Source organism: Emys orbicularis, chromosome 1 (assembly GCF_028017835.1).
Source record: "Emys orbicularis isolate rEmyOrb1 chromosome 1, rEmyOrb1.hap1, whole genome shotgun sequence".
In the NCBI taxonomy this organism is placed as follows: domain Eukaryota; kingdom Metazoa; phylum Chordata; order Testudines; family Emydidae; genus Emys; species Emys orbicularis.
The window spans coordinates 178,201,156-178,216,047 of record NC_088683.1 but is presented as its reverse complement, the minus strand read 5'-3'; the positions used below and the strand labels follow the sequence as shown (position 1 = coordinate 178,216,047).

The following is a 14,892-nucleotide window of genomic DNA, read 5'->3' as shown; positions in this document are numbered from 1 at the left end:
TAATCCATGAAGCATCCAAGATTTCTTCCAACATCAGACTGTGGCTCAGTTTTCACTGGCACTTCCATCATCATCCCTACTAACAACATCTTAGTTACAGGAATTTTCTCACTATGATAATTTTTATAGCCAAAATCTTCTGGCACAAAATCACGGAGGCAGAGTGTAATACCATTGTAAGGCTTGCAACAGCTGTTGTGTTGAGAAGCTATTTTATGTTAATAAAGAACTACTACACATACTCATAGGTCAATCACACTTTTGCATTTATTCTAGTCTAAACAGCTGAAACAGCAACCTGCACCCTATGTAGTTTTGCACCATTGCCGAGAAAATCAGCAACTATCAACAAAAGCAAGATAGTGCAACACAGCACATGTTCAGAAGCACCATACTTTCAAAAAAAAAAAAAAAAAAAAAGTGGCTAAGGCAGCACACAGAAGACATTCAGATACTACAGTGATGGGGCCAAACAAGGACAAAGATGCATTGTCTCACTCTTAAAAAGTGACATTTCTTGTATGGAGGGGTTTGGAAAATTCTCTAGGTGGGCAAGGATTTTTGTAATATTATACATTCTTTCCTTGAAAAAGGACCTCTTAGAACCTATATCATTCTCCACAAAACACTGTAATTTTCACTGTACAGATGGGAGTGCAGAAAAAAAGAAAAAAGGAAATTTTTCTGCAAGCATGTGGTTGGGTAGGGGGAGAGACGGGAAACAACCAAACATGAGGCGACCTCACAAAAATGAATGAAAAAATAATCTCTTTTGATCTATGAATCCATGCTTAACTTGAATTAAATGGAAAAAAGAGTGACGCAAGAAACAGACTAGCAAATCAGGAGTGGTACTTACAGCCTGTAGGAACCGAAAAGACAACAGGATACTGCTAATTCCCCCATATGAGTGCACATCTTCATAATCTCCCTCCTCCAGCAGGTACTGACGGCCTTTATAGCATTCCTTTTCATAGGCAACCCATCTAAAGTAACCACAAGGAAAGAAAACAATTAGAAGAAAAAGTACAACAGCATCATACCAAGAATAAAAGGGGAAAAGAACATAATAAATTCCTAAGATAAATATCAACCTCAGTTGAGGAACAAAGCAATGCTTGTTATTTGAGATTACAACACAGACCGACCAAGCATTCTTTGTGGATCAATACTCCATTTTATTATGTGATCTCCAACAATAGTTTACTTGTGTAATCATAGAATATCAGGGTTGGAAGGGACCTCAGGAGGTCATCTAGTCCAACCCCCTGCTCAAAGCAGGACCAATCCCAACTAAATCATCCCAGCCAGGGCTTTGTCAAGCCTGACCTTAAAAACCTCTAAGGAAGGAGATTCTACCACCTCCCTAGGTAACCCATTCCAGTGCTTCACCACCCTCCTAGCAGGAAAAAGTTTTTACTAATATCCAACGTAAACCTCCCCCACTGCAACTTGAGACCATTACTCCTTGTTCTATCATCTGCTACCACTGAGAACAGTCTAGATCCATCCTCTTTGGAACCCCCTTTCAGGTAGTTGAAAGCAGCTATCAAATCCCCCCTCATTCTTCTCTTCTGCAGACTAAACAATCTCAGTTCCCTCAGCCTCTCCTCATAAGTCATGTGTTCCAGCCCCCTAATCATTTTTGTTGCCCTCCGCTGGACTCCTTCCAATTTTTCCACATCCTCCTTGTAGTGTGGGGCCCAAAACTGGACACAGTATTCCAGATGAGGCCTCACCAATGTCGAATAGAGGGGAATGATCACGTCCCTCGATCTGCTGGCAATGCCCCTATTTATACAGCCCAAAATGCCGTTAGTCTTCTTGGCAACAAGGGCACACTGTCGACTCATATCTAGCTTCTAGTCCACTGTAACCCCTAAGTTCTTTTCTGCGGAACTGATGCCTAGCCATTCGGTCCCTAGCCTGTAGCAGTGCATGGGATTCTTCCTTCCTAAATGCAGGACTCTGCACTTGTCCTCGTTGAACCCCATCAGGTTTCTTTTGGCCCAATCCTCTAATTTGTCTAGGCCCCTCTGAATCCTATCCCTACCCTCCAGCGTATCTACCACTCCTCCCAGTTTAGTGTCATCTGCAAACTTGCTGAGAGTGCAGTCCACGCCATCCTCCAAATCATTAATGAAGATATTGAACAAAACCGGCCCCAGGACTGACCCTTGGGGCACTCCGCTTGATACCGGCTGCTAACTAGACATGGAGCCATTGATCACTACCCGTTGAACCCGATGATCTAGCCAACTTTCTATCCACCTTATAGTCCATTCATCCAGCCCATACTTCTTTAACTTGCTGGCAAGTATACTGTGGGAGACTGTATCAAAAGCTTTGCTAAAGTCAAGGAATACTGCTTTCCCTTCATCCACAGACCCACTTATCTCATCATAGAAGGCAATTAGGTTAGTCAGGCATGATTTGCCCTTGGTGAATCCATGCTGACTGTTCCTGATCACTTTCCTCTCCTCTAAGTGTTTCAGAATTGATTCCTAGAGAACCTGCTCCATGATTTTTCCAGGGACTGAGGTGAGGCTGACTGGCCTGTAGTTCCCCGGATCCTCCTCCTTCCCCTTTTTAAAGATGGGCACTACATTGGCCTTTTTCCAGTCATCCGGGACCTCCCCCGATCGCTATGAGTTTTCAAAGATAATGGCCAATGGCTCTGCAATCACATCCACCAACTCCTTTAGCACCCTCGGATGCAGCGCATCCGGCCCCATGGATTTGTGCTCATCCAGCTTTTCTAAATAGTCCCGAACCACTTCTTTCTTCACAGAAGGCTGGTCACCTCCTCCCCATGCTGTGCTGCCCAGTGCAGCAGTCTGGGAGCTGACCTTGTTCGTGAAGACAGAGGCAAAAAAAGCATTGAGTACATTAGCTTTTTCCAAATCCTCTGTCACTAGGTTGCCTCCCTCATTCAGTAAGGGGCCCACACTTTACTTGACTTTCTTCTTGTTGCTAACATACCTGAAGAAACCCTTCTTGTTATTCTTAACATCTCTTGCTAGCTGCAACTCCAAGTGTAATGCACCAACACTCTTGAAAAATGTTTCTGTCATAGTCTTATAGTGCATTTCAACACATTTTCATAAATATAATGGCTAGAACCTTAAGGGTCATGCAGAGAGTTATCAGTGGCCAAACCAACATCACATCCTGGGAATGTTGAGATTCAGGGTGAAATCCTGGCCATGTTGTAGTCAATGGCAAAACTCTCATTGACTTCTATGGAGTCAGTGTCCTCTGCTCTAACCAAGTGATAATACTAAATCCAATAAAATAGAACATGTATAAAAATAATGCATATGTAAAATACTTTTGTACTGCAAAGCAGGGAATTGTACCATTTTAAAATATTCTGAATAGATAAAACCGGATTAAAAATAAATTTCTGCATCAATTTTGAGTGTTCTCAATGAATTTTACTTTGAAAAAGTGCACAATAGCACAAGAAGCTTTATAAGGCTTCAAAAAGTTGTGCTATAAAGTGATGTGGAATTAAAAGTTCCCATTAAAATTAGACTAATCAAATTTACAAGATATTTGAAAAATAGGAATGTATACTCAAGTACTGTCAGTTAAGCTTTAATATTCAAGAGAGAGTTTACAATATGCACATTATAGCAACACCAGCTCATTCGACAATGGCAAAGGGTCTGAATATTTCTTTCATTAAAACTTTCCTGCAAGGATTTACAACTGCTGTACAAATTTTGTCAGGGTTGAAGTTTGGCAGACAAAAATGGATTTATTTTTTATAACATTTGGCTTAGATTAGTTCAGCTGTTCAAGTTATTGTAAAAAACAAAACAAAACAAAACAAAAAAAAACCAACCCACACACTAGACAGAAGGATAACTTTTAAAATATGAAGTTTTCCAAAGAGCTGGTCCATAATGTCTTTGAGTAGTGTCTTTAGGTATTGACATTTAAGTTTTCTATGAATGTAGTGCTTGTGAAATCCTCCAAACAACATGAAATAATAACTGCATAAGGTGCTTACCATCCCAGTCTTTTTACTGGAAGTTAACTTGGAAACCTTGACATCTGTAATGTCATTGCTAGCTATTTCACTGCTGATCTCTCTAGCAGAAACCTTCATTTTATAAGCTTTTCATGCACTGTTAGATAAAGTGGCAGATCTTGGTGGGGTTGAAGGAACAGTGGGTTGGTTTAGTTGTTATACAGAGCTCCTGGTATGCATCAAAGGCCTGATTCTCTCAGGGCTGTTCTACACTATAGAGTTAGGTTGGCATAACCAGGGCCGGCTGCAGCTTTTTTGCAGCCCCAAGCGGCGAAGCGAAAATAAAAAAGATAACGCTGATCGGCAGCACTTCGGTGGCAGCACAGCCGCGCCGCTTCAGTCTTCGGCGGCAATTTGGCAGCGGGTCCTTCGCTCCAAGAAACGGAGGGACCCGCCGCCGAATTGCCGCCGAAGACCCGGAGGTGCCACCCCTTTCCATTGGCCACCCCAAGCACTTGCTTCCTTCGCTGGTGCCTGGAGCCGGCCCTGGGCATAACTACATTACTCAGGGCTGTGAAAAATGTTCATGCCTTGTGCTAGGTAATTAAGTCAACCTAAGCCCCAGTGCAGACACTACTAGGTTGACAGAAGAATTCTGTCGACTTAGCTACCACCTGTCAGAGAAATGGATTTATTACAGTGATGGGAAAACCCCTTCTTCACCGTATTAAGTATCTACACTCCAACACTGCAGCTGTGCCACAGTAGCATTTCTAGTGTAGACATAGTCTCAGTCTCTAGATGTTAAGAGAATCATTTATATAACCATGGAAAGTGATGCTAAAATGCTACCAAATCGGAATGGTAGCTTTTTACACCCACTTTGCACAACTGTAAATGACTATATAAAGGGCAGAACAATGCAAAATCAATCCCAGGTACATCTTCACTAGGAAAAGAAAGGTGTGTTGTTAACTCATTTTGGCAAATGCATGAATAACCGACACACGGTAAAATCCTACCGTGAAGATGAAGCACTTTACAGCTTTTACATGAGTTAGTTGATCAAATGGAGGAGGATGGAATCTAAGGTTTACTTCAACCTGTTAACCCATGTGAAAACCACAAACTGCCTTGTCTGCACTAGGATTTTACTTAGGCCTGGTCTACACTAGGAGCTTATATCGAATTTAGCGCCGTTACATCGAATTAACCCTGCACCCGTCCACACCAGGAAGCTACTTAGTTCGAAATAGAGCTCTTTTAAATTCGACTTCTGTAATCCTCGAAAACGAGAGGAGTAGCGCTAAATTCGAAATGGCAATATCGAATTAGGCTAGGTGTGGATGGAAATCGACGGTAATAGCTCCGGGAGCTATCCCACAGTGCACCACTCTGTTGACGCTCTGGACAGCACTTCGAGCTCGGATGCTCTGACCAGCCACACAGGAAAAGCCCCGGGAAAATTTGAATTCCTTTTCCTGTCTGGCCAGTTTGAATCTCATTTTCTGTTTGGACAGCGTGGAGAGCTCAGCAGCACTAGCAACGATGCAGAGCTCTCCAGCAGAGTTGGCCGTGCAATCTAATAGAAAGAGGGCCCCAGCATGGACTGATCGGGAGGTGTTGGATCTCATCGCTGTCTGGGGCGATGAGTCCGTGCTTTCAGAGCTGCGCTCCAAAAGAAGGAATGCAAAGATCTATGAGAAGATCTCTAAAGCCATGGCAGAGAGAGGATACAGCCGGGATGCAACGCAGTGCCGCGTGAAAATCAAGGAGCTGAGACAAGGCTACCAAAAAACCAAAGAGGCAAACCGACGCTCCGGATCCCAGCCCCACACATCACGTTTCTACGAGGCACTGCATTCCATCCTAGGTGCGGCCGCCACCACTACCCCACCAGTGACCGTGGACTCCGAGGATGGGATATTGTCCACGACCGGTTCCTCCTCGGAAATGTTAGGTGACGGGGAAGATGAGGAAGGAGATGAGGAGGACGAGGCAGTCGACAGCGCTTGCACCGCTGATTTCAACGACAGCCAGGAGCTCTTCATCACCCTTACCGAGATCCCCTACCAACCGTCCACAGCCCTTACCCCGGACACCGAATCAGGGGAAGGATCAAGCAGTGAGTGCTTTAAACATCTAAACATTTCATTTTAACATAAGTGGAATATTTATATTGTTAAGAATGGGCTTTTCAGTCACTCAGTTAAACATAGAAACTTTTATTTATAACAAAACAGGAATAATAACGATTTCAGTAATTTGTTGTTCATGATTTATTTGGCTTAGTAAACTTTTTACTACTAACTATGTATAGAAAATCAAGTACTGTCCGGATATTCATGATTAGTCCACAACACGGCCCCTCCACTCTGTAGTCCGTTATGCTCAACTTAAAGGAAAAGGCGGTCAATGTGCCCGGGAATGGACAGACAGTCCTCCTGGGATAGCTCCGCATAGCTCTCCTGGAGGTACCGCTCCAGCATGCGCACGAGGTTCAACGGCAGGGCAATCTTGTTTGGTCCCCCGTGGTAGCACACGTTCCCACGCCATGAGTCCATGAGGTAGTCGGGGATCAGTGCGCGGCACAGCATGGCGGCATATGGCCCAGGCCTCTGCATGCATTCACGCAGCATCCTTCCCCTCTCGGTCTCCGAGATCCTCATGAGGGTTATGTCACACATGACGCCCTGCTTTAAATTAGGGAGGGGAATGTTAGTATTTGGACTGCTTTACAGCCACGCGGTGGAGGCGGCAGAGGGGCAGCATACAGGGATCTTTCCCGGGGACAGCCGCGAGGTGGTGGGACAGGGGCAGAGCTCATGCTTCCCTGATTGCTGCCAGCAGAGAGTGGCCTTGCATTCAGTGCGAAAGGAGCCCAGTGCTACTATTACATGTTTAAGCTGCCACAAGTCTACGGCTTACCATGTTTGCCCGCAGCAGAAGTAGAGGTGTCCTGCAACGCTTCTCTGATCGCAACTGCAGGACCCCAGACACATAAGGCGAGGGCCGAAAATTCGACCTTGTCCTGAGTGCGCATGTGAAAGGTGCAGTGCATGGTGTTGTTCACAGAGAAAGACTATGCTCTTTGTTAGCAACTTCATTTATCTGTCTCAGGAATTTACTCCCTTTTTCCCATTCCCACAGACACATCTGCGACTGTCTCCCAACCCAGCCTGGCATCACACTCCCAGAGGCTAGCGCAGATTAGAAGAAGGAAGAGAAAAACTCGTGAAGACATGTTTTATGAACTTATGGAGTGCTCACGAGAGCAGGCAGCCCAGACGACACAGTGGAGGGAGAACTTGTCACAAATGCACAGAGCAGTCATGGAACGGGAGGAGAGGTGGCGCCAGGAGGACCAGCAGGCTACTCAAACCCTGCTTGGACTAATGAGGGAGCAAACGGAGACGCTCCGGCGCCTAGTGGATGTTCTGCAAGACCGGAGGCAGGAGGACAGAGCACTGCTGCTGTCTATCTCTAACCGCCCTCCCCCGCCACCAAGTCCCACACCCCCCTCACCAAAAGTACAAAGAAGGAGGGGCGGCAAGGTCCGTTAAAACTGTCAGTCGGCCACTGCACACTGCTGCAGCAATGGAAGGCTCTCGTTCCAAAGTTTGAAAAGTCCTTTCCTACCCATCTCACACTAGCCCATGTGCAAGTTTCCTTCCCCCCCCCCCTTTTCATGTGCGGTTCGTAATAAAACATCGGTTTCTGTTAAGTACTGTTTCCGAGAGTGTCTTTTGGAGGGGATTCTGTCTGAAGGGGGGGAAGGGGTTTGTTACTTGGACAGGACAGTCACCTGTAGCAGGCTACAGAGGCGGGGGCAGGTCCAGCATCAGGACACATACACAGCACAGTCACCAGTTACCCTGGTCAGTCTGGGAGGCGGTTTTCTTGTTCTGGGGTGCGAGGGGGATTGATCTGTGACTTTGTGTCGGGGGAGGGCAGTTAGAGATCCTATGCCGCGGTCCTTATCCTGGATCACAGAGCCACGCAGCAGGGGATCTGTTACCCTCCGCCCCCTGCCAGAAAGTCACTTGGCCGACACATACATCCAGTCCCGCCCAGGACTGCTGGCAGGCTGCGTTGAAACAACCAATGCAGCACTGCGGAGCCTGTCATTCCCGGACTTTAGAAGCATCATTTGCATCAAAACAGTAAGCCCGCCCCCCGCCACAGTCTGCGTCCCCGGTTTAAAACATTCCCGCGAAAACAGTAAAAAAGAGAACCTTGTTCATTAACAGAACAGAACAGATTTTATTTGTTGGGAAGGTGGGGAAGGGGGTATGTAACTTGGAAGGATAGTCAACAGTAACTGGGTAAAGAAACGGGGGCAGGTTCAGCATCTGTGTCCACAAAGTAAAAAGTCACTGGAGACCCTGTTCAGTCAGGAACCTGGCTTTCAAAGCCTCCCTGATGCACAGTGCGTCCCGCTGTGATCTTCTAATCGCCCTGCTGTCTGGCTGGACGTAATCAGAAGCCAGGCTATTTGCCTCAACCTCCCACCCCGACATATAGGTCTCCCCCTTGCTCTCACACAAATTGTGGAGCACACAGCAAGCAGCTATCACAATGGGGATATTGGTCTCGCTGAGATCACAGCGAGTGAGTAGGCTTCTCCATCTGCCCTTGAGACGGCCAAAAGCACACTCCACCACCATTCTGCACTTGCTGAGCCGGTAGTTGAATAGTTCTTTCCCTGAGTCCAGTGCGCCAGTGTAGGGCTTCATGAGCCAGGGCATTAGCGGGTATGCAGGGTCCCCGAGGATGACTGTAGGCATCTCCACATCCCCAACAGTTACTTTGTGGTCCGGGAAGTAAATACCTTCCTGCAGCCGTCTACACAGACCAGAGTTCCTGAACACCCTAGCGTCATGAACCTTGCCCGGCCATCCAACGTAGATATTGGTAAAACGTCCCCGATGGTCCACCAGTGCTTGCAGCACCATGGAAAAGTAGCCCTTCCGGTTGATGTACTGGCTGGCCTGGTGGTCCGGTCCCAGGATAGGGATGTGAGTCCCATCTATAGCCCCACCGCAGTTTGGGAATCCCATCTCGGCAAAGCCATCTCTGATGAGCTCCACGTTTCCCAGGGTCACTACCTTAGATAGCAGTAGCTTGACGATTGCCCTGGCTACTTGCATAACAGCAACCCCCACGGTAGACTTGCCCACGCCAAACTGGTTAGCGACGGACCGGTAGCTGTCTGGCGTTGCGAGCTTCCAGAGGGCTATGGCCACTCGCTTCTGGACAGTCAGGGCTGCCCGCATCCGGGTGTCCTTTCGCTTCAGGGCAGGGGACAGCAACTCACACAGTTCGAGGAAAGTCCCCTTCCGCATGCGAAAGTTGCGCAGCCACTGGGATTCATCCCAGACCTGCAGCACTATGCGGTCCCACCATTCCGTGCTGGTTTCACGGGCCCAGAATCGCCGTTCAACAGTATCAACAAGACCCAGTGACAGCGAGATGTCCTGGGCGCTGGGTCTCATGTTCTCAGAGAGGTCGGAGCTAGTGTCCGACTTCATGCCGTCACGGTAGTGCCGTAGCCTCCTCTCATGATTGATCTGCAGCTGCCTCTGGTACAGGTGGAGGAGAAGCTGCGAGGCGTTGAGAACTGCCACAACTGCAGCGATGGTCGCAGCGGGATCCATGCTCGCACTGCTGTGGCGTCCGCGCTGTCAGTAATCAGAAAAGCGCGCGAAATTATTTCCCGCCGGCGCTTTCAGGGAGGGAGGGAGGGAGGGAGGGCTTGAGTGACGGACGGATGACGACAGGCGCCCAAAAGCACCCTCGACACATTTTTTTACCCAGAAGGCATTTGGGGCTCGACCCAGAATTCCAAAGGGCAGGGGGGACTGCGGGAACTGTGGGATAGCTGCCCACAGTGCACCGCTTCCAATGTCGACGCTTGCCCCGTTAGTGTGGACTCACAAAGTCTCACAAAGTCGAATTACTGTCCTTAGTGTGGACACACACGTTCGACTTAGTAATATCGATTCCACATAGTCGAATTAACTAAAATCGAAGTACTCTCGTAGTGTAGACAAGGCCTTAGTGTCAGTTACCACGTATTACCTAACACAAGTTAAACACATACCTTTTTTCCTAGTGAAGACAAGGCCTAAGATTTAAAAAAAAAAAAAAAGTCAATCCATTCCTTCCCCTGCCCACACAAGATATTGTCTATACTATATTTAACTCACCTTAACTGATTGCCAATTACCTTGTTATTTAACACATCTGCATATGTTAGTATAGATACTCCACAAATGTTTGTTCCAAGACATAAATGTTTGTGGTTGTGGTTTATCCTAGGACTATTTTTTGAAACCTTGATTGTAATTAGATTACTTATAAAGAGAGTAATTTGTCATTTATCTATTTACAGAGAACACTAAATACAAAAATGAAATATACTCACACTCCACCAATGACACATATTGATCCAATTCCCTGGAAATCCTCATCACTTCTGAAGAGTGCTGGGACAGCATCAGTGTTTCCAGAAAGCTCTTTGGCCCATCCTCCAAAGTCTTTTTTCTCATATATTACTATCTGGAGAATGTGGTTTGAAACAATGTATTTAGTACTTTAACTTTTAGTAATCTTAAATCTGACACATATAGTGCCGCATTGTCCAGGAATGCAATTTTTTTCTCAGCAGCCCCACCATGGTGGAAATTCTGTGCTGTCTCTCCTGAGCCCTCCTGATTGCAGGTTGCTCCAGGGTCTGGACAAGCCCTGGTATGATTTTGACCGCTGTAGCAGGCAGTCTAAGGGCTTCTCTACACAGGAAAATTGACCAGTATAGTTATACCAATATAATTATACCACTATAACTGCCTGTGTGGACACCTTTACTTGAACAAGAGTGGCCACAGATAACTGAAACAGTACAGTTATGCTGATAAAATTTTCCATGTGAGAAGCCCTAGGTAAAGGCAGCTTCCCCAGGCCACCCAGAATCTCTGCAGTGCTTTGTGCTCTAGCCCGGCTGCCCTTCCCAGGCTGCCTAGACTGAGACTTGCCAGAGTGTTTTCAGAGAGCCATCTTATGACTATGTTCCTCAAATCCTGCGCTGCGGGAATTGTCTCAAAGCTGGATCTGGGGCTCCTACAGCTCCTTTATGCTGCTCCAGCCCTTTTCATTCAGTGTAAAGAAGCAAGCAGGGGTGAGAATCTCACCCCATATATTTAAAATCCATGAAATACGCTAGATTCATAGAGTTTCATTTGAGCTGAGTGATGAGACACCATAAGCCGGATCCAGCAGAAAATATCCATGGTCTGCCCAGCCAAGGAATCCGTGGCTGATGGATCTGCACTAGACAGACATGAATAGAGGAACAGGACAGCCTCCATTGGACGTACAGTAAAAAAAAACAAAAAACACCACTATCAGAATTTGTTGGGATTTGAAGAGTTGCCTGGGTGCAGGAAAATTCTATGGGTTCCTTACCTCTGGCATTGCACAGTTCCTCATTCTGGATTCACCTGTTCACCCTTCACCAGCGTCACATGCACTGTGTGCTAGAGTAACTCCCTTCTATGGGTATGGCTCTGGCATGCAATTGGCCAGGCTACAGCTTTTTTTTTTTTTTTTTTTTTAAATAAGTTAACTGGAGCCATATATATTTCTGTGGGGAACTGGGGGGGGGGGGGGGGAGGCAGACTAAAAGCAAAGAAAAATGTTTCTGGCCTCCCTTCCCACCCTCCAATTGGACTCCAATCACACACACCCTAATGTGCTCCAGAAGATGGGCCCTCCCAATCATGATTTGACTCTTGCAGTGGGGGGTGGGGAGGGAAGGGAAGGGAAGGGAAGGGAAGAGAGTGTACTTCCTTTCTCTTATTTTTTGAATGTGGTGAAGTAGACATTTGACCTACAGGGGTCCTTTGTTCACTGATGCCTGTGGATGTGTCAACCAGGAGAAACTCACTTCAGACTGTAGTTCCTTTAAAATTCTTCTTCATACAACTGACATTCAGTTATCTTGGAAAAAAATCCTGCCGCTGCTTTTATGTCTCACAAAGCACATGTAACTCCTGGGCTGTGTAGCATCACAGAATTTGTTCTTAGGAAGTGGGCAGATGCAGAATGCCTAATCTAATATTCCATAGACAATAGAGAAGAGGTATTTCCCACACTAAGAAAAGGAAGTAGTCTTAAATCAGGGTCTCTCTGTGACAGAATCTTTTATTGGCAGCATGCTCGGTACTTACCTTAACATTCATAGGCATTTGTACCTTTAGTCCACCCTAAGATATAAAATACATAAATAAATAATTACATAAAATCTTAAATTATATTTCCATATGTGTACATTTTATAACCCTAGAGGAGTATGCAGTTCTTGCAGCTATACTAGATGATTCCAGTCTGTGTTGAATCTAATTGACATTTAAATACACTGATAATTCACAAAACCAAGGAACATCTATAAAAATGGTCTACAAACACAGAATGTTTTTACGAGCCTCTGAATAAAAAAACCAAAACAACACTTTATACATGTTTGTCTTTACTTGCACTATGGATCCAAGTATTTACTACTTATTTGTCATTCACTTATACCACTGATCAGATTAGAAAAAAATCAAAATAACCTTTAAAACTGTTCCACATACATTACAAGTTTTCTTAAAGCAGTAGGGATCATATACCAAAAAGTTATTTATATCAAAACTTATTTCACCAGAACACAGGCTGATGGGTAAATTCCCAGGAATGAGAACAATGTAAGCCATCTATGAAGGGAGGCACAACATCGCATATGAATAACAATGTTCCAGTGCTGGAAACGGTAGTCAAGGATTGTTGTAATCCTTCAACGTATTTGCAGAATAGGGGAGAGATTTTCAAAGGCACAAATGGAAGGCAGGTGCACAACTCACACTGACTTTCAGTGGGAGCTGGGCACGTAACTGCCCCTTGTAGTTTTGAAAGATCTCCCTTTGGAGCCTTTATGTACACATTAAAGCTACATGCCATTGTATCTGTATCCATCCCTTTCCATGTTTATATCCACAAGCTGGCCATCAAAGGAGTATTAGGTTGCCTGTGTATCAAGATTGCTATGCAGTGCATAGTCACAGGAAGATTACCAGGCAGTTTGAGTAGTTATTTCTTCTTCTGACCTGGCACCTGCAGCAGACTCTAGCTGTACCAGTATGCAAAGGTTTTCTGAAGAAGCTTTTATAACCAGTTGTTGTTGGTTCCAACAAAAACTGCACAACCTTAAAGGCACAACTTTTGGGTCTTATTTAAAGAGGCAGTTAATCCACATCCTCTTGACACAAGTTGTTCTTTTACTAAGATGTCCTACTGCATTGAGGAACCCGGTGTTCCTCTCTGACTTGAACATTCCCAAAGCTCTGGAAGTTTGCATTGAAAAGAAAGTAAGAAGAATATTATACCTCTATGGAAATTTGCTGTCACAATCTGCACTGTCAATGTGTTGCAACAATACAGTTCACCACCACAACATCCAAACTGCAGATGGACCAAAAACCCAGAACTGGATCCAAGTTTTGTATCTATAATAGACCACACCTACAGTCTACATCCAAAAACTCCTAAACATGGGGAATATGAAATCCCAATTTTAACTTTCCCAATTCTTGGACTGTTCTGATTTGACCCACTTGAGAGAGGTATGAGCTGCAAACATGCACCTATCTCTTCTCCCAGTGCCAAGTAATACAGCCTTCCCAGACTTATTTGAGAGCTCTAAATGTGCAAATGTGGGAGCGTAGCAACTTTTCAGATGAATGGCAAATGTATTGTAATACACCACTGCATGACATCTATGTTAGACATGCAAAAATCTCTAAAAAACTGTAAAGAGAATATTCAACTCAAAGTTATCTTTAGACCAAATCATTAAATGGGGTGCATCATTCAGAGAATCGCAACATCCTCACCATTTTTAGAGGACGCAGAGATTTCACATCTGCAGCAGAAATTTCAGATGGTGAGTTGCCTTCTTCCAAAACTAACATATCTCCTTTGTAATTAGGGTCTGAATAGGCAAGCCATCTATAGCAATGAGGAGAAAAAATTACTTGTTTAAAACAATTAAATATGTTAAGAGTGTACATTCTTTTCTTGATTATATCCATCAGGGCTAGACAATATGCACCAGATACATAAAGTATCTTAAATACAAAATACATTTAAACATTAGGATTTAGAATGTGTGGCTACAATCTTAGAAAATTAATTTAAGATTCCTTCAGTGTCTAACCCAGAAGAAATAAGACAAGAAAACATTTGTCACTTATCATAAAAGGCCATCTTGTTACACTGTGAATAAGCAAAACCTAAAGATTACTACTGATGACTACAAATATCTGGAGACCAACACCGGCATCTAAATTTATCATGAACTCATGATTCAAAATAAGATAGAAATCTTTGTATTGACTTCACTGGGCTTTGCTTCAGACTTATTAGAATATGTCCATTCACTACATTTATTTGAAAACTAGGGGGTCTTATTTTGACATTAAGGTCCTTGAAGCATGGCTCCCTCCTTCAGATTGTCATGTCAAAAGGAAGTATGTGTGTAAGGGTGAGGTGGGGAAAGACTAGGTGGGTTATAGTGGGTGGGATATGAGACTAGTGGACAGTGATGAAGAATGGAGGTGGGGGCTTATATGCACGTGGAGTATCAAGTACTTAAAACTTGCTATCTAGAAAATTGTAAGCAATTAAAAATTACTGTAGTTAAGACACTTTTCTCCTTTCCTTTTCTCATAGCTTTAAAACTCATTTTCTAATTTTTTTCCAAACTTCACAAAAATATTCTGCCTGGGGATCAGAAGTTGCATGTGAACCTCAGGGAAGCTAGATTCATAATGGGAAGCTAGCTTTAACCCCAATCATGGAGTGACTCCTGTCACTCC

At 44.7% G+C, this 14,892-nt stretch overlaps 1 protein-coding gene across 1 annotated transcript in view; it reads right to left on the bottom strand.

The window, feature by feature from the left end:
* CRYBG3 (crystallin beta-gamma domain containing 3) overlaps window positions 1-14,892 on the bottom strand; it is a 140,920-nt gene that overhangs the window by 40,969 nt on the left and 85,059 nt on the right. Inside the window, exons 9-12 of the mRNA XM_065423274.1 lie at window positions 13,909-14,023; window positions 12,208-12,243; window positions 10,407-10,540; window positions 860-986 (exon numbers count right to left, since the gene is read on the bottom strand). Of these exons, the coding sequence (XP_065279346.1) occupies window positions 860-986; window positions 10,407-10,540; window positions 12,208-12,243; window positions 13,909-14,023 (412 nt within the window). The remainder of the gene's footprint in view (window positions 1-859; window positions 987-10,406; window positions 10,541-12,207; window positions 12,244-13,908; window positions 14,024-14,892) is intronic.